Source organism: Malania oleifera, chromosome 13 (assembly GCF_029873635.1).
Source record: "Malania oleifera isolate guangnan ecotype guangnan chromosome 13, ASM2987363v1, whole genome shotgun sequence".
NCBI classification, from domain to species: domain Eukaryota; kingdom Viridiplantae; phylum Streptophyta; class Magnoliopsida; order Santalales; family Ximeniaceae; genus Malania; species Malania oleifera.
This window is the reverse complement of record NC_080429.1, coordinates 80,057,997-80,082,095: the sequence shown is the minus strand read 5'-3', so window position 1 is coordinate 80,082,095 and position 24,099 is coordinate 80,057,997. Positions and strand designations below refer to the sequence as shown.

Here is a 24,099-nt window from a genome sequence, read left to right as displayed (position 1 = left end):
TGGATATGATGTGTCAGTTATGTTCTCTTCAAAATCATGCTCGTGTGCATCGTGAATTATCATCACATACTGCCATTGGCATGCATTCAGTCAAAATATCAACTTGTGAAGAAACTGTAGTTTTATTCCACCATAGCAACCATGTTGGTGAGGCATAAAACTCGTGAAAATTTAGTGTTATTTTGCAGTATATTATGTTGAGCTTCTTGCTTGTTTTTTCCAGCTGACACCAAAGGAAGCCTTTCGTATCATTTCTCATAAATTCCATGGGAAAGGACCTGGCAAAATGAAGCAAGAAAAGCGCATGAAGCAATACCAAGAAGAGTTGAAGTTGAAGCAAATGAAAAACTCAGACACACCATCACTTTCTGTGGAGAGGATGAGGGAAGCTCAAGCTCAACTCAAGATGCCCTATCTTGTTCTTAGTGGGCATGTTAAACCTGGGTACGCTTCAATTTTTTTTTTTTCTTTCAATAATCCATTTATTTATATTTATTATAAATTTTGATTCATGTTGAGCTGGATTTTTTGGGCGATTGTGTGTGTGTGTTTGTGTGAAGCCATCCCAATAACTCTCACCCCCCCTCTCTCTCTCTCTCTCACACACACACACACTCCATCTCTATCTGTCATTCTATTTATCCTTGTATCTAGATACTTCTGAATGTCAATGTTTATATTTAGGGAGGTAACAAGAAATAATAAATTATAAGATGGCTACTGGAAGATTGTTCATTGACTAATGATAGTCTGCTGCCATGCCATAAAACATTTGTTTTCTTGTGCTTATGCTGCATCTTTAAGATGCTTTTTTAAAAAAATTGTGGCCCTTCATGATAACACAATGTGTAATTATTAGTCTGTCAACGTGATTTTATTGTATTAAACTGCTGATACTTAGATTCTTATTATGATTTACCAAATTATGGCTTTTTTTATGGCAACTTTGCATTGTTATACCAGCTTAGAAGATTATAATCTTTCCCATTGATATATACGTTTGTCACGGAGAACTGGGGGTGTACTCAGTTTTGTTCGGTTCGGTTATTGCCAAAACCGAAAACCGAACCGAACACCTCAGTTTTAAAACCTAATGAACCGAAACCGAACAGTAAACCGTCGGTTTATAAAAAAATCAAACTGTCAATTTTGCAGTTTTGTTCGGTTATTTTCGGCTTTTTCAAATTTTGATCTATCAAGCTATGAAAAAAATTCTTGAAAGCCCAAGACTTCGAGTTAGGCTGCAACCACAGCCCATCTTATAATTCTAACTGGGCCAAGGCTTTGAATGCAAAGCCCAGCACATGAGACAAAATGAAGGGAGGATCCAACTTGAATATATAAGGTGGGGAAACTTATTTTCTCCCATTTCCAACTGATGTGGGATGGCCTGTCCTGGACGGATAGGCCTGCATTATTGACTCTTTGATTGCCCCAACTAAAGGTTACATTTAAGAAGTCAAGAATGATGCGGTGGAAGCAAGTTAAAATGCAGAGAAGGTAAGCTGTAGCTACTGGTGGGGTGGCTGCCACACCCACACGCTCAATTATTGCAGGGAAGATAAGGTCACATGCCCTACAATTGGAGGGCAGCCCTTCACTCCCCAATCATAACTCAACATTTGCAACCTAACTTAGAGTCCCAAACCAGTGAAGAAGGGAAAAAAAAAAAAAAAACGGAGAAAAAAAATACTTACACAATCTGGTGGTTGTTCCAGAGAATGGAATAGGTGTGGAACTCCTCCGTTGGGTTGAACCAGAGCATGTGCCTCATCTCTCTCCCCCCTGTCCCGTTCTTGTAAATATTCGTCTGTTACAGCTATGGCTGCCCTGTTCTGTTCCCCAAAAATTCAATGTCTACCTCATTTTTGGAGCACATCTGCAAACAAATTCAGATGATTTTCTTTGCAAATGATCAAAAGCACAAATGGGTATTTGATATTTCCTTAAATCCCAAATGGGCATTTGATATTTCATAGAAAACGCAAATGGGTATTTGATTATTCATAAAAGTACAAATGGGTTTCTGATAATTCATAAAAAGAAAAATAATTATAACAATCTGGAATTAGGGGAGGTAGGGAATAGAATTAGGGGCAGCAATGCAGGACTCCCCGTGCAGGATTCTGGAACCGTGAAGGCAGGGCAGTGGGCAACCTTTCCATTTTGCTTTGAGAAATTTGATTGTCCCACATTGACAATCTTACAACTTGGGGCTGGGGCAGCCTCATATATAATCCCACTGCCACCCCTAGATTCTCATACTAATTACTGTAAATTGCTGGTGATGAAGTATTTCATTATTAAGGGTATTAGCCATTTTGATTTGTAATTAAAATATTAAATAATAATAAATTGAGTAATGAGTGTACAACAACTCTAAATATTAGTATTACATAAATTTATACAATTATAATTTATTAATTCGGTTTTTGATTTTCTCGGTTCGGTTTTGGATGAAACCGAAACCGAGACCGCAAACTGAAAGACCGAACTGAGATGTGTTTCAGTCTGGTTTTGGTCCGGTTTTCGGTAATTTTTGTACACCTCTACGGAGTACTGCTCTCCAGACCCTTCTTAAAAGTTGAGTTTTTTTGCATGGATGGCTTCTGTAACTGGAATGCAGTGCATTCACAATGGAATTATTTTTATATCTACCAAACAAAAACTCCATCTCCTCTCCCCTCCCCTCTCCCCACCCTGCCCTAGAGAAAATAGGTTGATAGTTATCTCTCCAATTCTCTTCTTCTTCCTTAAGATGTAGTTGGTTATGTCTAATGCCCAAACCAAACCAAAACCTACCCCCACCACTGTTTCATGCACACACAAAAACACATGTATACATCTAAAATTTGAATATAAAAAGATAAGATTATGGAAGAATACAGTTGGAAGGACGGGGTGGGAGTTACCAATAGCATGTTCTTTAACTTTTGATATTGGGTGAAAGCATTTTTTGCCGTTTTATTTGTTTTCTGTCTTAAGTTGGCTATGGGTGATGTTATGGCATAAAGGGTGCTACACCAAGATGACGTCTTGCTTAATTTATAGTTGATGATAGGACCACAGATCTAGAATAGTGAAACATGTGTTGAAGTGTAATTTGTTCTAAAATAGCTATCAACTTTCAACTCATTTACTTCTTTTCATGTATCTTACTGTTTCTTACTGTTTTCAGGCAAACCAGTGATCCTAGAAGTGGATTTGCTACTGTCGAGAAGGATCTCCCAGGTGGATTGACACCTATGCTTGGTGATAGAAAGGTCAGTCAACTTCTACATGTATAAATTTTTCCCTTGCCATCATGCCATGGTTTGGGACAATTAAATATGTTGATAAAAAAGATTCATGTGTGATTCATATCCACATTTGTATTGTTGTGGGTTTTTGTTTGATGGAGCCGTAGGGGATCTAAAGGGCTGTTTAATATCACTATCAGAAGCTATGAAAATGAAAATAGGGGGGAAAACTAGAAACTAGAAACAAACACTAAAAATCGAGAAGGCAAGATATTTGATTATACTCCCAAAATTGAAACAAATAAAGGCCTCATTGAACAAGCTCATTTTTGCCCTTGAATCAAATAACAATTAATTACCATACCATTGTTCAATCAATATAAATTTTTTCATCAAGTAATTTAACAATGAAACCAAACATTACAAGTAAAATTAAAGCTTGAATCAATTAAAACATGATTAGAACAGTGAAAATGCAGAAGGATACAATTTAAACAATGTTATAATAAAAAAAAGAATTACATGATATTTATTTTACTTCATAATTATGTCTTAAAGTGCACTTTTTTTAGAGCTCCATAAATAATCCTATTGTATATGAAGGTTGAAAATTGCTGAAAATATTTTTTGAATGATTTTTCCTGTCATTATTCAAACATTTAGAAACTTTAGGGATATTTTAATTTTCATTTTATTTTAAATTCACATAGCAATTTTATTTCAATGTCTTTATTAAAAAATTGTTCACACATGATTCAACTCAAAAAAGTGAATGGAGATCTTGATTTTCAGATGAGGGGCCTTGACTTGTCTACAAATAAGATTGAAACAAGTAATCCTATTATCTTAGCTAATGGTTCTGGGTCTTCAATTCATAAAGCATTCCACACTGGATGGTGATTGTGGGGGTTTGAACAAGGTCCAAGTTAGGGATGTACTTGGTTCTAAACGGTTTAGTTATGGTCTAAACTGATGACCATCCGAAATTCTTGGTTCTTAATAATGCGAAACTGGTACCGAACCAAGAACCATGGTTCAGTCAAAGTCGTGACCACCAGTTTACCAGTTCGTTTCAGTTTGGTTTTTTTATCGGTTAATAAAATTTTTAGAACTTAATTGAACTAAATAACTATGGGCCATTGTTGAATACAAGCTGCTGTTAGAAGCAAGTCTACGCGCTAGAACAAGTCCAGCCCAAGCCCATAATATTAAGAACAAAGCTGCCCAAGCTGTCATTTGTAAGGGGAGGATGATTCTCAATTTTTGTTTGTAACTGATGTGGGACTGAGGGGAATGGGGAGTGCTCAGAGCTGCACTAGTGTGCTGTCTTCAGTGCCTTCATGATTCGTGAAGAAACACAAGTTGTCTCACATTGCCTTAGGAGAGGGAAATGGCCCTCAATCCACATCTATAACATACTTCCAATATTATTCGAAATATATCTTGTTAAATTGCAGCTCAGAGTAAATCATTTTGATAATATTTTCAGATTTTTTAAAAAAAGAATAAACATAATATATAGAATTTAAATAGTTCATTTATACTCAATTTTCAGTTTTTTCAGTTCTGTATATTAGTAAAACTGAGAACAAAACTGAAAACAGATTTTAAAAATTTATAAAACAGAAACAGAAAACTGCGAACTGAGAAACTGAACTGAAACATGAAATGGTTTGGTCGCAGACTGGTTCTCAGTTTTTCAGTAATTTTTGTACACTCCTAGTCCAAGGTAGCCAGTTGCAAAACTAGGAGGTCAGGGGAGTATTCTTGTTAGTCTTTTTTTGAGCATTTAACCAATAAAAACCTGTCCTTTCCGCTTCATATAGACCCCTTAAAGAAAGGATTTTATTTTGTTAGTTCTTCATAGAGTTAAATCTCTGTTGCAGAGTTGGAGGCCTTTTAAGGCTTATCTCTGGCCGGATGTTTGTTCTTATTTTTTTTTTTTTGACAGTTCAGAATCTGTCTTTTGCCCGTTCTTTTGTTGCTCCTTTTCATAGGGGGTGTGGAATAATCTTTCAGGCATGGTTGTAAATTTCCATGAAATTGTTGAAATTTTCATCAAAATTTCTGCTTTCCATCACCCTTGAAATAAAAAATGGCTGTGATTTCCATCTTAAATAATTTTCATTGAAATTTCAATGAATGAAATTTACGAAATCTGAAATTTTAGCGTAACTTGTCAAAATTTTATCTTTAGAATACAATCTCCTTGGAATTCAAATGTGAGATTTTAGAGGCAAAGTTAAATTTCTCTCTTAAGTTACCTTTTCTTTTTTTTTTTTAAATGAAAAATTGAACTGACAACAACATTTTGATTTAACCATTCATGGCTAAACTATCTTTATTTGTACAGAAAATACTATTTAATAGATGTATGAATTTCATTTATATTAATTGAATATTTTTAATCCACATATTATATTGTTAATATGTTTAATGTATTATATTACAACTATTGCACCTTGTACAAAACATAGATGTATTTAATTTGTAATATATTAGTCCTAACACTTAAATGATTATATCTATTAACCATTTGTAAAATTTGATAGTATTCCATGCTTTACTACTAATCCATCATTTTTTCAAATCTTAATTGAAATTGACATCAAAATTGAAATCTCTGTATTGAAAATTTGAAATTTTAGTCAAAATCAAAATTTAAGGCCTTGCTTTTAGGCTTATTTGGAGAGTTTTGGGTGTGTCCGGAGTTGGTGGAGGATTCATTGACTATCATTTCCAGGTTTGGGAGGGGTAGAGATCATTTGATATTTTGGAATGTGTGATTTTTTTGCTGTTTTGTGGGGTTTTGGTTGGAGCAGAATGCTCAAATTTTTATGGGAAAGAGGATGTGTTTGACTACGCTTTTGCAGAAGGATGTTTCAGAGGAGTCCCTTTTTCAGACTACAGCATCAGTCCTTAAGTTATCCAATGAAAGACCTTTTTCATTGTTAGATGTCAGACTGTTCTCCTCACCTGCCAAAAGTCGCGCATGGTCACTACATTTTACTCAAAACCATAGTTGTTAGAATCTTATGTTATGCGATTCAATTCATACGATTTATATCAATTCCATGCCAATCCATTCCAATATTACTGTTGAATCTGAAAATAGCCAAGTCTGTTGCCCAATCTATCAATTCAGTTTGTGAGTCTAATGATCGATCTTAATCTATAGATTTTCGCACAATTCTAGACGTATCATATCCTCATAGAGCCTACTCGTTTATAACCCAAAAATACCCTTTTTGTTTTTTTTAGCTTTTATTTTAACACGATTACCTTCCATTTCTTGTATGAATCAGTTTTGTGCTAAAAAGAGGAGAAAATAAAACTTTGGGCCTTATGTTTCCTTCGCAAAACCATTCTTCACTCTAGGAAGAGTATAGTGTTTTGCCAATAAGAAGGGGTGAAACAGTCAGTCTATGGAGGTGAGGTACTCATGTTTCATTGTGTCGTTGAGATTCAGAAGTTGTTTTGTTTTTTTGTAGTTTGTTCAATTATTAACATTTTTTTAGGTTAATTATTTTTTCCTTTTAATCAGAGAAGGACTATGCATATATATATATTGTTGATAAACACCAAAAGTTCAGTTTATTATTATTGTTTCTTCCCTTAAACAACTCTTTTTAAAAAATTTCTTGATTTATTCTGTACTTTTCATTTGTTTAGGGAAAGCATACACATGAAATATGATTTTTTTTATTGGAAGACATCAAGTGTGTTTTACTATTTTCTTGTTGTTAGTATATCAATATATATATGTCATTATAATTGATTTTGGAAATTTGTACATGAATCTTATGATTCAACTCGATTCTTGGTTCTTGATTCCCGAAATTGGGATTTCGATTCACGATTTGAATCTCAATTCAGAACATTGACGAGAAGCTGCAAGCATCCCGTTGCCCCTCCCCTTCCCTGGCACGTGCTCCATTTGCAGTACCAGTCACAAGCCAAGGTTTCTCCAGCCACAAGGTTTTCTTTTGCCTGTTTCACAGTTCATAGCCACGTGCTCGTTACCTCTGAGCTACGGGCCCCCACGCCGTCTGGAGCTCCGGCATTTTTTGAATCCTTATGTAAGGAATTACAAAAGAAATTTGCCAAGGCTTGATTAACAACTCAACAATAATTTCGTTCACCTAACCCACATCACCAACTCAAGCCAAAAGCCAATCAGGTACAAGAATCTCCTGTCCTATTCTCTTGGAAAGTGACGGCATGATCATAGTCTCTTTGGCTATGAGGAATCTTAAAAAAAAAAAAAAAAAAAAAACTAAAAAGAAGCAAGTGGCTGCTACAAACCTGAAACTAATCCAAAAGAGCCAAACAATAGCGTTGGACGTAAAAAAAGAACCGAACCCTGCAGTGACACCTTGTGGATGTATAGAAGAAATCCTAAATTATGGAGATTTCTCTCCATCCAAAGAACTTGAATAATAGAAAAATGGCATACATCTTGTTAATGGTTATTTAGCCATTTAGCATTATTATTAATTATTAGAGTAATCATGGTCTTAAATTTCCACGAAATTTTCGAAGTTTCCGATTTCCGTCACCCATGAAATCGAAATGGCAGTCGATTTCCATCTTGCACAATTTCCATCGAAATCAACGAATCATCTTGAAATTTATTGAAATCTCAAAATTTCAGCGAACCTTGCTGAAATTTTAACTATACAATGAACTTTCTTTGAAATTTAAATATGAGATTAATGAATGAAGTGAAATTTTTCTTAGTTTATTTATTTTTTATCGAAACAAAATATTATTACAAATGCTTTTAAAATTATATGAAAAAATAAACTTACAACAACATTTTATTTAACCATTTATGTCTAATTATCATTATTTGCATAATAAATAATTTTTAAATGATTTATGAATTTCATTTGTATTAGCTAAATATGTTTGTTGAACATTATCTTACAAATATGTTTGATACACATACTATATTACAACTTCTCCACCTCATACACAATATAGATGTATTTAACTTGTAATATATTAGTCCTAAAACTCACATTATTATGTTTGTTGACCATTTCTAAAGTTTCACAAAGAATTCCATGTTTTACTACTGGTTTCTATTCTTTTTTCAAATTGAAATCGAAATTGACATCTAAATCGAAATTTCCGTACTTTTGAGGCTTCCTCGAAATTGAAATTTAAGACCTTGGTTGTAATAAGTGTAAGTAAGGGTATTATGGTCTTTTCTATTGTACTTGACTTATATTATAAATAGAGGGAGAGACCCATCATTGAGTTTAGGTCTTCCATTTTACCCAATTATTCAACATGGTATCAGAGCGTGGTTCTAAAACCTAAAGCCTAAGTGTTACCACCACCATCAAATCAAGCTTGAGACCCAAAATCCGCTGTGCATATCTATCATCATAGGAAAATTTTCAGCAGTACTATAGCCCTAGAAAACAGCCAGCAGCAGCAGAAATTCAGACCAGTTGCTGGAATTTTCTGGGCACACTGCCAGTTCGAGAACATCAAATCCACTATAGATTTGTCAAAACCAACACCATAGTCACCCACAGACACTGCCGGTCTGCCCCCCACTGAAATCCCACCTCCAGGCAGTGTCCCATTCGCCCTCACACACCAAATGAAGGCTGCCAAGGCGGACCCCAAGTGTCACGGGCCGACTATTTCACACCTTTGTGAAATGACCGTGCGGCACTAGGTAAAGCCTTCTTGTTTGACATTGAAGTAACATAATTCACCAATAGAACACTTTCATTGTCATTTAAGCAAATATAAGCGGAAGCAATAAGCAACTTGTGAAAGTAATGACACTTAAGCAGTAAACATTGAAGTAACATAATTCATTATTAACACCTCTGTTAACAATGTGTGTCTAGCGAGAGAAGCAAGTAGGCTAAATACATTGAAAATAGCTAGTGAGTTTTACAAGTTGATGAACATTCACCTTCCCCTAAGGAGCTTTCTATGCTATTCTCACTCTGACACTAGGAAACATCAATATGACTGAGGAGTTGTATTCCCCTTTTTAGCCCAAGGAAAAACTATCACTGAAAAATAACCCTACACTAGTATTTACATGATGGAAATCCATCTCAAACGCACGAGATAAGCGGTCACAGGCAAGCATGATGCCTTGAACAAGCTTGGCTTGTGACGCTTCCCCACTTATGCAGTCGACGTCCTTGTAGACTTTGACGCTAGGTACACTTCAACGTTGTCCACGAACGGTTGCATATCTTTCGTAGAAACCCAATTGATTTCTTTGTCGCCAAGGCCTTTCCACTTTACTAAGAACTCCTGCTGCTTCTTCCTTGAGGATATGAACTCTTTGTTTGCAAGAATGTCTTCAACTTCTCGTTTGTCGGGTTGCACTATCTTCAATTTTGTTTTGGTTAATTGACTTTTGCTTGGATCTCCGGTGTTGGCATTGAACGACTTGAGGTAGCTGATGTGAAACACATGATGCATTTTAATCCAAGCCAGAGGGTCAATTTTGTAAGAGGCCTTCTTGACTTTGGCCAAGATGGGGACTGGTCCTTCATATTTACGAAGTAGTCTCCTATCTCATCCTTGTAGTGACCTGATCTATTTAGAATTGAGCTTAACAAGCACCAAGTCACCTATGTTGAAGTGCTGCAGATGCAGTCTTCTCCCCTGATCTGTCCACTTCTTCATTTGCTTAGAAGCTTTCTCTAGGTAGACTCGGGCAATCTCTGCATTTTGTCTCCATTCTTTGGTGAATATGTACGCTTTGGGACTTTTTCCTTTGTACAGCTCATCCATTGTGTGAGGTAACATCGGCTGCTGGCCTGTAACAAGCTCAAAAGGATTCTTTTTGGTTATTGAGCTCTTTTGGGCATTGAAACATAATTAAGCCACATTAAGTAGTTGCACCCGATTCTTCTGGTTGGCATTAACGAAATGATGCAAGCACTCTTCTAGCAACCTGTTGAATCTCTCCGTCTATCCGTGTATCTGTGGATGGTAGCTCGAAGAGATGTCAAGTTGCGAACCGAGGATTTTGAAAAGTTCTGTCTAGAAGTTGTCGGTGAATCTTGAGTCTCAATCACTGATAATATCTTGGGGAACACCCCAATACTTCACAATATTCTTGAAGAATAGTTATGCTATCTCCTCTTCTGAATAGTACTTTAGTGCGGGTATAAATGTACCATACTTTGAAAACCTATCTATAACTGCAACTATAGACCCTGCATCTCTCACTTTGGGTAGGGTGATGAAGTCCAGTGAGACGCTTTCCTACGGTCTGGATGGTACCGGTAAGGGCTCCAGCAGCCCTGCAATCTTCTTCTACTCCATCTTGTCTTGTTGGCAAGTGAGTCAAGTACAGATATAAGAATCTACCACATCATCACGCATGTGCGGCCAATAATACTTTTGCTTCAATAATGCCAAAGTGCGCTGCCATCTTGGATGTCCGGCCCACATGGTATCATGACACTCTTTTAGCAATGTCTTCCTTAGATCTCTAGCTTGTGGTACAAAGAGCCGGCTACCATGGGTCATCAGCAATTTGTCTTCCATCCAAAACTGACGTGCGTCCTCCTATTCTATTAGCTTCATGACGTTCTGTGCAACTGGATCTTTGGCTAAACTCTCCTTGATGCGCTTTTGCATCATCGTGGTAACTGTATTCACTGTTAAGTGTGTTATCATCTATAAGGCCGCTAGCTTGACCTTCCTACTAAGTGCATCAAAAATTTTGTTTAGGCACCCCGCCTTGTGCTCAAATGAGAAATCAAATTCTCCCAAGAATTCTTGCCACAGGCCCTACTTGGGTGTCAACTTCGGCTGTGTGAAGAAGTGGCTAACACCTGAGTTATCCGTTTTCACCACAAACCTTGACCCAAGTAAGCTTTCCAAATGTGAAGACTATGTATGACTGCTAGCATCTCCTTCTCCTAAGCTGTGCACTTCCGTTTCGCTTCACTAAGCTTATGGCTCTCGTATGCAACAGGATGTCCCTCTTGTAACCAGACTCCTCCAAGGGCGTAGTTCGATGCATCTGTTTGTACCTCAAAGGGTTTTATGATGTTCGGAAGAGAAAATATCGGATCTCTCATCATGGCATCAAAGGCTCTCTGACACTTCCCTGTCCAGTTCCACCCTTGACCTTTCTTCAGTAGTTCTGTCAAAGGAGCAGTTCTCCTCGAGTACCCCTCTACGAACTTCCTATAATAGTTGGCAAGACCAAGAAAGGAACGCAGCTCCTTCATTGTCGTTGGGATCTTCCATTCTTGAATCGCTCTCACCTTCTACATATCCATCCTGATATGACCTTGCTCAATCACATAACCAAGGAATTTGATGCTCCGCTGAGCGAAAAAGCACTTCTCTTTCTTCACATACATATTTTTCTCCTTCAACTTGTCGAGCACCTTCTGTAGATGCTCTTTATGTTCCTCCAGAGTGGAACTACAGACAACAAAATCATCTAGGTGTACCACGACAAACTTGTCAAGGTACTCACAAAATACCTGGTTCATCAAGGTACAAAATGTCGCAGGCGCATTCGTCACCCCGAATGGCATCACCAAGAATTCATATGCCCCATACCGCGTCACACAAGTTGTCTTCAGCTTATCCCCATAAGCAATTCTCACCTGATAGTAACTCGACCTCAAGTCGAGTTTAGTGAAGTACTTGGCATGACTTAGTTGATCAAACAGATCGACAATCAACAGAATAGGATGCTTGTTGCGCATTGTCACCTTGTTGAGTACGTGGTAGTCTACACACATCCGCATGCTCCCATCATGTTTCCTCTGAAACAACATCAGTGCTCCAAACGAATATATTCCTGCTTCCAACAATTCATCAAATTGTTTTCTCAACTCTGTTAGCGGTGCTTTGGAAGGGCGAATATATTCCCGCTTCCAACAATTCATGAAGTTGTTTTCTCAACTCTGCTAGCTCTGGAGGCACCATCTGATATGGCCGCTTAACATGTGGTTTCATTCCTAGCAACAATTCGATCTCATACTCCACACCCCGTCGTGGAGGCAAGTTGTGAGGCAGCTTATCCAGCATCACCTCCTTGTACTCATCCAACACAGCTTGGATGGTCGTAGGCACCAGTTCTTGGCCTACTTCTTCCTCTACCACCATCGTGGCTAGATATGTTTGCTCACCCCTTTTCAATCCCTTATTGAGTTGCATGGCTAAAAGGAATTTCTCACCGTCTCCTTTATTTGCAACGACTTGCTCCATGCAAGGGCGATCTCCCATTAGACACAGGGAACTAGCAAAAGGCATTGGCACTGCCTTGGTCTCCCTCAATAATTCCATTCCCAAAATGACTTGGAAGTCATCCAACGGCACCGTTGTGAAATTAGCATGACCTGCTCAGTGCCCAAGCTTCACAGTCACTTGCTTGGCTACTCCTAGAGTAGGCTGGGCTACTAAATTCACCACTTTCATGTGTCCTGAATTCTTCTCCAAGGATAGGTTGAGTCTCCTTGCTTTTGTCTACGAAACAAAATAGTGGGTAGCCCCGCTATCCACCATAGCACGGGTACTCTTACCATTGATCCTCAAGTCCACAAACATCAATCCTTTCGCTTATGTAACTTTTGATGTTTTTTCCTGCTTTTCCAATTCGTTCACTAGTCGCATTGCACCCATCCTTGAGGTATCCTCCTCTTCCTCATTACTCTCCAATGTGCCCTTCGCGATGGAAGCTTGTAGGCATTGAGTGATGACTTATGAGGGCACTCAACAAACAACTCTGTGAGGACCTTGACATAAGTAGCATGGAATTTTACCCTTTCCAATGGCTATGTTGAACCCTTGAGACGATGAAGCTTATTTTGAAGTTCATGCCTTATAATCGACTCTCTCACTTTTGGGTTTGCCCTTCTCGAAAGAGTTTATTCTATTTCCACCTACGCCGCTATCTTTGGATGAAGCGGTATTATCACCAATGTAGTCAGTCAAGTGTTCCGCAGCGGCTTGTGCGAAAGACAAGTCTTGAACTCTTTGCCTTTGCAGTTTCTTTCGTTGCCCACAGTTTCAACCCCTCAAGAAAATAGAATAGCTTGTATTTTTTTGACATGTCCCTGATATCCAACATCAAAGCAAAAAATTGTTTCACGTATTTACTGATTGATGCAGTATGCTTGAGGTCTCTCAGCTTCCTCCTAGCATTGTACTAAACATTCTCAGGAAAGAATTAAGCCTTGAGCTCTCTTTTCAAGCCCGCGCAACAATCCACTACACAACGCCCATTCTCAATTTCACTGTTAGTACGCCACCACAGTTTGGCATCACCAACCAAGTACATAGGCGCAGTATCCACTTTCACATGTTTTGAGTCTATTCTCAAAGCACGAAAGTACTTCTCCATATCAAACAAGAAGTTTTCCAACTCCTTGGCATCACGGGCACCCCCATACGTATTGGGTTCCAGTACCTTGGAATTGCTAAACGCCGGAGTGTTGAGTTTCCCATAGCAAGAACCATCACATTCATCTTTGCATTTAGATAAGCTATCTGAGCTTGCAAAGTCTCCACAGTGTGGTGAAAGTCCTCCGACATTTCCACCATCAAACTTTGTTAATGCTTTTGTGATCCCTCCAATTCAGCAATAAGTCCCATCAGTTAGGCCATCTCTCCGACTACATTGTTGGCTGCCGTCTCAGCCTGTGCTTCCAGTACATTAATTCTGTGGGCATTGGTCGACATGGTCATTTACCAAAGCTTTACCAATCCCACAACGAAGGCAAATGAATTCACGTAGCAACAAATCGAGCTTTGATACTAGGTGTCATGGGCCGAATATTTCACACCTTTGTGAAAGGACCATGCGACGCTAGCTAAAGCCTAGCGTTTACACAATTCACCATAGATCACTTTCATTTTCATTCAAGCAAATATAAGCGGAAGCAATTATTTACTTATGAAAGCGATGACTCTTAAGCAGTAAACATTGAAGTAATGTGATTCATTATTAACACCTCTGTTAACTATGTGTGCGTAGCGAGGGAGGCAAGTAGGCTAAACACGTTGGCAATAACTAGTGAGTTTTACAAGTTGATGAACATTCACCCTCCCCTAAGGAGCTTTCTATGCTATTCTCACTCTAGCACTAGGAAACATCAATACGACCAAGGAGTCATACTCCCCTTTCTGGCCTAGGGAAAAACTATCTCTAAAAAGTAACCCTACACTAGTATATACATGATGGAAACCCATTCCAAATGGATGATACAAGTGGTAACAGGTAAGCATAATGCCCTAAAAAGCTCGGCTCGTGACGGTGCCGGCGCCTGAAGCCACTTAATAGGCATGGTTTTGATCTAAAATGATCCAGCAGTGATCCAATCTCTCTATTAACATGTTTTTGGAGATTTTTCGTGATGTTTTTTTGCCCAAAGATTTCACCTTTTTTAATTGCTCAAGTGTGGCACCCAAGGAATGTTTGTTTGATGCTTATGAAGCAGTTTATCAGTGGTTATTGAGTTTATTGGGTCTGAAACAGTGGGATATGCTGTCTTTTTTGATCCAATGACCTAATTCCTTCCGTATATCAAAATATCATGTTGTTGGATATGTGTTTTGCTTAAAGATCCAATCTTTGTTTAACCATGAACTTGTGGTAATTTGTTAGTTGTTGTTCGGTGTTAGTAACAGTCATTGGTGACTTTCTTGGAATAGTGACAGTGCTCATAAGCTGTTTTTTGTGAGGCTATGGCAGTGTTACATAAGTTAGTTGGTGATTTCTATGTGGTAATTTCAGTGGTTCACTTCTCCATTTGTTTCAATGCTGTGAGTTGCTGTGTTTGAGTTTCTTGGTGATGTGGCAGTCTTGTATTGATTTATTTGTGACATGTTCATGGTTGGTCACCTTGTTTGTGGTTGTTTCGATTGTTCACACAATTAATCATATGGTGATTGATATGAGTTTGTGAATGTTGGTATGGAGTTTGCAAATCCCAAAAATATAGTTCCTTCGTTGAACACTTGTTTGAGTGAACTGCGTATCGTGACTATATCAGAGGAGGAGTATTCAAGGTTTCTATCGTATCGATCGTCTCAACAAGCTTCTTCTCACATTGCATCTTTTGCCTAGAAAGGTAAACCTATAGTCTGTATGCCATCTGGTATCCTTCCTACTAGTCCTTGGTTGTCAATTCTACTGCCACTAACCATATAACATGTGCAACCAACTTCTTTTCTGATCTCCAGTATCCTAAAAATCTACCTCAAGTTACCCTTGCTGATGGGTCCATTATCGCTGTTAAGGGGATTGAAGTAGTTATCCTACTCCTTCCATCTCCCTTTCTTCTACTTTATACATTCCTAAATCTCCTTTCAATCTCATGTTAGTTAGTAAGCTTACATAATCACTAAATTTTTCTATCACGTTCTTTCCTGATTTTGTGGTTATTCAGGATCTGAAGACGAGAAGGACAATTGGCACAGTACGTGTGGCTCTTGGACTTTATTAATTTGAGTCGCCTTCTCCACCCATTGTCTGCATAGTCGCAGCTACACCACTTCTAATCCATTGTCACCTTGGTCATCCATCCTTAGACAAGTTGAAACAGCTAGTTCCTACATTGAAATCTGTGTCTAATCTTGACTACGAGAGTCTTGTCAATTGGGCAAGCATCATCGTGTTCCCTTTGCTTCTCGAGTCGACAAACGAATGATTAGTCCTTTCATGCTAGCCCATTCTGATATTTGGGGTCCTAGTCATGTCACATCAAAGTTGGGGTTTCAGTAATTTGTTACATTTGTTGATGAATACTCTAGGATGACTTGGTTATACTGAATGAAAGATCATTTATTGAGTATACTTAATGAAAATCGTTGATGAAAGATCATTCATTGAGCTAGTCACATTTGTTTGATATGCCAGTTAGGATACTTCGTAGTTATAATGCTAAGAAGTACTTTAGTACCCAATTCAGTACTTATATGACTAGCTTTGGTATGATCCATCAGTCCTCTTGTGCCCACACTCCACGACAAAATGGGGTTGCAGAGTGGAAAAAGGGACATTATTGAAGTCACTTGTACCCTATTATATCAAATGAATATTCCCGAAGTTTTTTGGAGTGATGCTGTGCTCAGAGCTTGCTCCCTCATAAATAAAATGTCATCCTATGTCCTTGGCAGCAAAATACCATATTTAGTTATCTTCCTTAAGGCTCCTTTGTTCTCCCTTCCTCGTATATTTGGTTGTGTCCTTTGTCCATCAGCTAACTCTAGGAATGGATAAGTTGGATCGTCATGCTATCAAATGTATCTTTTTGGGCTATTCTTGTACTCAAAAAGGATATTGATGTTCTAGTCCTACTTTACATCGTTTTTTTTCTTCCTCTGCTAATGTCACTTTCTTTGAATCTACACCATACTACTCTGATCCCTTGAGTTCTATTGACCTTAATGAGTGTCTTCCTTTGCTTTGCCTTCCAGATCCAAACCTAGTATCTATGCCCAATCCTCTAACATCTTCATTTAGTTTGAGTCATTATCGTCGCTTGGATCATCCCAATTTGTAGGTATACACACAGAGACTCAAGGGGGAAGTGCCTCCATCAGCTTCTTTTATCGTGCCTCTATTTCCTTCGTCGGATGATCTTATTTCCCATAATGTTGATCCTCCTATAGTAGTTCGAAAAGGTAAATGCACTTTGTTGGATGATCTTAATTCCCATAATGTTGATCCTCCTATAGTTGTTCGAAAAGGTAAACGCACTTGTACCCAACATCCAGTCTCTAATTTTGTTTGTTATGATTTCTTGTCACCCTTTTATTACTATTTTGTTAGTACTTTGTCTTCCATTGCTCTTCCAAAATCTATTTCTAAAGCCCTATCCCATTCTGGGTGGAAGACAACAATGGTTGAAGAGATGTGTGCACTACATGATAATGATACTTGGGATTTGGTACCTTTTCCTCCTGATCAGTTTGTGGTTGGTTGTCGCTGGGTGTATATTGTGGAAGTCAATCCTGATGGTTTTGTGGCTCATTTGAAGGTCCACCTTGTTGCTAAGGGGTATACTCAGGTGTATGGTTTGGATTATTCAGACACATTCTCTCCAGTCGCTAAACTTGCCTCAGTACGTTTGTTCATTTCTTTAGCCACTACTTGTCATTGGTCTTTACACAATTAGATGTGAAGAATGCTTTCCTACATGGTTATCTTCATGAGGAGGTATATATGGAGCAACCACTTGGGTTTGTTGCTCAGGGGGAGTTAGGTTCAATATGTCGACTTAAGAAATCATTGTATGGATTAAAACAATCTCCAAAGGCATGGTGTTGCCGTTTTAGTGCTGTAGTACTTGAGTTTGGCTTTCATTAGTGTGCAGTAGATCACTTTTTTTGTTTTATCGTCATACTCCATCTGGAAGGATTTTGCTTTTGTGTATATGGACGACATTGTGATCACTGGTGATGATGATCGAGGCATCCAAGACCTAAAACTTTTCTTACAAAGTAAGTTTCAAACCAAGGACTTGGAACCAATGAAGTATTTCTTGGGTATAGAAGTATTGAGATCTTGTACATGAACTGTATTGTCTCATAGAGAGTATGTTCTTGATCTTTTAGATGAGATCGGGCTATTGGGATCCAAACTTGTTGATATACCCATGGATCCCAATAGTAATTTAGTGCCAGGTATGGGTGATTTGTTGCCTAACCCAAGTCGGTATAGGAGACTTGTTGGAAAGTTGAATTATCTCACAGTCACCGGACCAAATATATCCTCACACCAAGTGTTGTGAGTTAGTTTCTCAGTTCCCTAAGATCAAGTCATTGGGATGCAATAATTCGCATTTTGAGATATCTCAAAGGTGCACCAAGGAGAGCTCTTTTATATCAAGATTGGGGTCACACTCATATTTAGGAATATACAGATGCAAATTGAGCCAAGTCACCTTCCGAACAAAGATCCACAACTGAGTATTGTATCTTTGTCGTTGGTAATTTGGTGTCTTGAAAAAGTAAGAAACAAACTCTAGTGGCCAGGTCGAGTGCTAAGTTAGAATACAGGGCTATGGCGCACACTACATGTGAACTTTTTTGGCTGAAGAACATGTTGAAATAATTAGGTTTCCCACATTCTCAACCTATGGAGTTGATGTGTGATAATCGAGCTTCAATTCATATTGCCTCCAACCCTGTCATCCATGAGCGGACAAAGCACATTGAAGTTGATTGCCATTTTATTCAAGAGAAACTTGTACAAAAGCTCATTACAACCGCTAATGTGAAGTCCAAGTTTCAGCTTGCTGATTTGTTCACTAAAGCCTTGGGAGGTGCTCGTGTGAAATTCATTTGCAACAATATATGAGCATATGATAAATATGCTCCAGTTTACCAAAAAACCAAATAGTTTGTTCTATAAGGACCAAGTTATAGGGCATTGCAGGATTAAATAAGCATGATCCTTATGCTAGCATAACACATAACAAAAACATCTAGAGATTGAGCCATATATGATTTATGAACATGCGGCATATAATCAGTGTTAACTCTACTAAAAATGAAGGTCCATGCAAAATCCTATACTTTTGAAGGAACTTTAGTGTCCACAGTTTATTAGCGATAGGAATAGAATGAGAAGACTTGTTATTAGTTGTTAAGATGAGGAAAAACAATTTACAAGATAAAGCTCTTGAATTATTCAAACACCAAATCTTAACTTCTTCATGATGTGAATAGCAAAAAGAATCTTAACAACCTTGGGAAGGGAAGTTCTTCCGTCTCCCTATCAATAAGATATGAAAAAAAAAAACTGCCTGAACTATCCATAGAGAGGAAAGAAGAAATAGGTGCACCATGATGCAAAGAAAAATGAAAAAAAAAGAAAAAAGGAAAAAAAGCAATAGAAAATCTTACATCCCCAAGCCAAAGATCCTTCCAAAACAAAATCCTACACCAATATCCTACTTTATTTTTGAAACAAGGAAATAAAAAAAATTAGTTACCTGCTTGATGGGTTTCCATGGGCTTACATGCAAGACTGAACCATAGCAATAGCATACTGCTCATTCTCCTGCAAACCAAATTTACTTTTTGAAAAACCTACGTCAAAGAGAATCAATTTCCAAAGAAGTATGCTATAGCCATTTACCCACCAAAGTAACGTTTTTAGACACAAAATTACTGAGACCCAAGTCCCCTTCCTCCATAGATCTACGACTATCTTCGTACTCACAAGATGCTCTCTCCTTGTCCACTTGTGACGAAAGAAATCATGCAATACTGACACTGTGGCGGGCTTGGCCTTTTTTGGACCCACATAACATGAGATCGTTTCTTTTATTATACATATGAGCTAGCTCATTAACTGGATAAGCTGTACTTACTATTAGACAAGACAGGCCAATGATGTTAAGATTCGGCCCTAGCTATTTCCATCAAGCCCATTGCCTCCAACTTATCCACAGGTCCACCATATCTGAATGTATTTAGGGCACATTACCACCCAGATTCAAAGAAAACCTGGTACTCATATTGGGCGATGAGTCATGCCACCCCCCTCCCCGACAAAAAAAAACCTTCAATTTCCAAAATAGTTTCCTCCTCCAGCCCACGTTTTCCAATTATGGAAACTTCCATTGGAAAACTACCACCATTGACCAATATGACAATCATTCTTTAATAATCAGCTAACTTAGGTCCCTGACCAATGGTTCTTCTTTCCAAAACTGACTTCACTCTCAATTTGGCTCCAATATAATTTTCTACACCAATTTTTTTGACCAAAATTTGCACATCTCCAGGCAGTAGATGTTCTGTTAGATGGCTCATAACCTGCAACATGACAAAGGAGCGATTTCATCATTTAAAAAATTTCCATCTGCATGTCGCATCAATACCATTTGGGATCCTTATAGCTTGATTCCTCCCCCATAAATTTTCTCAACAAAAAAGGAACCCGTCCTATTCACCTAAAACCTTGTTAGCAATATGAATTTGAATCCTTGAAGGTTTTCACCTATTGATGGTTCTCCTTTTTAGTCGAGTAAATTCAGTTGATCCAAAATCAACTGAGAAGCATTTTCTTCTAGAGAAAACAAAAGATAAATTTTGTCCTGCAGACACTCTGATGCAAAGAAGAAGTTTTGTATCCTCAAGAAGCTCAAGCTTGAAGGTCTTCCTTTCACTCAGTTTGGCTGAATGCCATTAGAATCTAAACTTAATTGGAGAATATAGAGCTGCGAGTTTTGAAAATCATAAAGAAGAACCTCCGTGGCTGGCTCACCATCCCCTTGTATTGATCATACAGATCATGGGTGACAATTAAACAACTAATCCTTATCCCCAAGTACTTTGGATTGGCTACATTTATTCTTATCCATTTAATTCAGTTCAACATAATGCTTTCTTTTGTATTATTTGTTAGATCATTTTATAGTGAAGGGGCCAACGGATGAGGAATTATTCCCATGTATTTATCAATTCAATGGTAAAATTCATTTTAGGCTAAAATTAAGTACATTGGTACGGTAAATTCCTATTTCTTCCCCAACCCTGACCTCACCAAGGGAGGGGATGCATTTGACCCTTGATTGATGAAGTGTCACCATGGCCATATGATTTTGTGAAACTAGGAACTCGTTGAAAATGTTATGATAAAGTGATGGCTAAATAACTTGGAACCCAAGGTTCGTTAAGACCTTCTGATGCCGCTATTCTTACAATTTACTATTCTTTCATTAATTGAGTATCAAATGCTTTTGCAAAAGTTATTGTCACAATAAATGGACAGTTCCCTTTAACAACAATTAACTGATAAAATACTGCCACTCATTTCCATTGTTACTTCCTCGCTTTGTCCTGGCAAACTGATTAAATATGTTTTATATAAACAATTTTATGCACAAAAAGCTCGTTTTGTATATTTCTACATGAGGATTTAATGCACAAAACTAAATATATGTGAAATTCACCCAGTAGGCTAAAATGGAAAATTTAGGGTCTATTAGACATCACTTCTGTTTTTTGTTTTCTGTTTTGGTTTTTGTACAGTGAATAATAGATTATGAAAATGCATTTATTTACGTTGTCAGCTTTTTGTTTCCATTGTCGGTTTTCAGCTTTTGTTGAAAAATTGAAAACTAGATTTTATGATTTTTACTTTTCTGTTGCTTTGTTTTGGCAACTTGTTGCCCAGGATACTTCAATATCCAGAATTAACTTTTGTGGATGGAATAATTTATTTATGCATAGTTTTTTAATTAAAAGAATGACCATATGAATTTAAAATATAATTAAAATAAAAATATCCGTAAACTTTCAAAAAAAAATGAAAAATAATAAAAGTCGTTTAGAAATTTTTTTTACAATTTTTCAATTTTCATGCACAATAAATTGTTCTTGTGAAGCGAATTTGAAATATAATTATCAAGGAAAAATTATTATATTTTTTAATTTTTATTATAATATATCAAAATTTTATTTTGTTGTTTTTTTTTTTTTTAATTATTTTACCCATATTTTTTGAGTCGTTAATTGATTCAAGGACTAAAATGAGCATTTGTTCACAATAAATTTTAAATTTGTTTTAGTTTTAGTAATATTAACCAAACAAGTTTCTAGTTTTTGATTTTTAGTTTCTATTTATGGTTTTTAGTTTTTGTTTTTAGTTTTCATTTTCATAATTTTTGACGGTGATACCAAATGGTCCCTCAATTTTCCATGTCTTATTTTTTGGGTAACCTCTGCAATCCTTTCATGGTGCAGTCACCTTGGAGGAAGAATTGCCATTGCAAGAATGAGGGTAAGAATTCTTCTCTCCTTCCTGGGTTCTTAATTCTTATTGAACCAAGGTTCTTGCAAGAAACCAGGGGTGGAATCCTCAACTTGTTACTGTCTATGTTAAGGATGCTCTGTGAACCATGGAGTTTTTGAGAGATCATGGAAGGAAGGAAACATGGGTTTGCCTCTAATATATCGCTTGAGTTTCATTTGCATTGAGAAAGATGAATTTAAATATGCTATTGGGAATTGTGAAGCAAGATTGATGAATTTGAAGTTTAGGGGGGTTGGGATGAACAGTGAAGCATTGGTCTAGAGCTGCTTGGTAAGTTTTTTGGAGGTGCATCATGCAACTTGAGGTGGGATGTGCTGGAGCATGCTTCCATGGATTGGTTTTTCGACAATTACCAAAAATTTTTGCATGCCAAGCCTAAAAATTGGGAATTCCCTGCCTGAAAACATGGAAGTTGGGTGTGTATTGGTTCCTCCCACTAAACATTCTGCAATGTGATACTTGATGTTGAGGATGGAGATTAATTTATGTGGTGATTTTGACATGTTGAACAGTGTGAATATAATGATTGTGGACTGGTTTATGTGATGGTAGCAATCAGTGCGATGGTGGAGTAACTTTGAAATTATTTGTTTTTGGAGATTGTTTCCTGAAATTCACGTCTCAGGAGGGGTCTGTATGATATCAACAAACCTTGAGTGGTTTCTGCAATTTGGCCTAAACTGATAAAAAAAGAACCCTGGATTTTAACATGGACAATTGTGTGTGCTGTGTAGCATTTAGATTCAGCCCCAGATTGCAATTTTTTTTTAATCCATATCAGCATATTGCAATTATTATATTGCTTCCCATTTTAATACACTTCTGTTCCTTAGTGTTTAGAATGACACCAACATTTGTATGGTCATTTGCTTAAAATAATACTGCATTTTTCTTTTTCTAAATGAGTATCTTTGTATACATTGGGGCTATTATATTGTTACTCTATTTCATTTTGTGAAGCAAAACTAACCTTAGGGTTTGGGTTGATGATAGATGTCACTTGTGATTAAAACCTTTTCTTTTTGAATTTACCTTATTCATTTATTTTCTTTGCAAATTTCTTGCCTAATCCTTTTCCTTTTTTGGGACATCCATCTTTAGACCCACCTTAGCCAAATGCACATTTGCTGTTGTAGTTCTCCATTACTTCTCTCATGGCCTTGGCCGTGGCTGTGCTACTTTTGGCCCTCCATTGTTTTCTGTGGCACATTCAAATTTCAGTTTGTATAGCACTCGGTGTAATCTTGTCACTCAATTTTCTCCTCGACCTGACTTACAAGTCCCCTTGCTCTCTCCCTCATTTTAGAATCTATCCCAAGTCCCAGACCATTCATCTGTGTCAAATCCCAACATGTGCAGCTTCAGGCCGTGTGCCTTTTTCGATCTTAGGTTGCAAGTATCAGATCCTTATAATCATAAAATATTAGTAATATTTAATTGCATTAATTAATTTGATCTCTGTATTTCAGGTTGAGCATTTCTTGGGGATTAAGCGCAAGGTTGAGCCTGGAAATATGGGCTCATCAAAGAAGCCGAAGAGCTAATTTTTCTCTAGAAACTTCCAGCTAATATTCGTGGGAGTTCTGAGGCATTTTTGGATAGAAGCACCATCAAATGAATTTTTCTTTTGTTCTTCTTTTATTTTCTAAGTGTGCTCATAATTAAGGCTTATGATAATGCAAATAGCTAATCTGTACTGTAGTGGGCTCTAGGTGTAGATTTGTAGATTAAAATTTTATTTGTGGCAGAAAAGAGTCATTGCTGGATCTAACATGCAATTTGGTGTGTGTGTGTGTGTGTGTGTGTGTGTGTGTGTGTTTGTTTGTGTGTGAAGATAGCTATAAATTCCTTTTTGTCACAACAATTCAATGTGATACAGGCGAGGGTCCATTATGGAGTTCGAAAATGTGGCATTTTTGGCTTCATGCAATGCCCTTTGGGGTCAGCCAGATAAATGATTTCGTTTTTCCTCAGAGAACCATTTCACTCATGGTATGGCTCTGCATTGTGGATTATTGGTATGGTTATGGGGCCTCGTCTGTTCCTTGTGTCTGTTTTGGCAAACGA

General features: G+C 37.5%; 1 protein-coding gene across 2 annotated transcripts in view; it reads left to right on the top strand.

The window, feature by feature from the left end:
* Positions 1-23,896, top strand: part of LOC131146128 (SART-1 family protein DOT2) — a 49,614-nt gene extending 25,718 nt beyond the window's left edge. For both annotated transcript variants that reach the window (XM_058095481.1, XM_058095482.1), the window contains exons 11-13: positions 224-444; positions 3,179-3,263; positions 23,502-23,896. In XM_058095481.1, coding sequence (XP_057951464.1) covers positions 224-444; positions 3,179-3,263; positions 23,502-23,576 — 381 coding nt within the window. In that variant the 3' untranslated portion in view covers positions 23,577-23,896. The remainder of the gene's footprint in view (positions 1-223; positions 445-3,178; positions 3,264-23,501) is intronic.
* Positions 23,897-24,099: the final 203 nt, after the last annotated feature.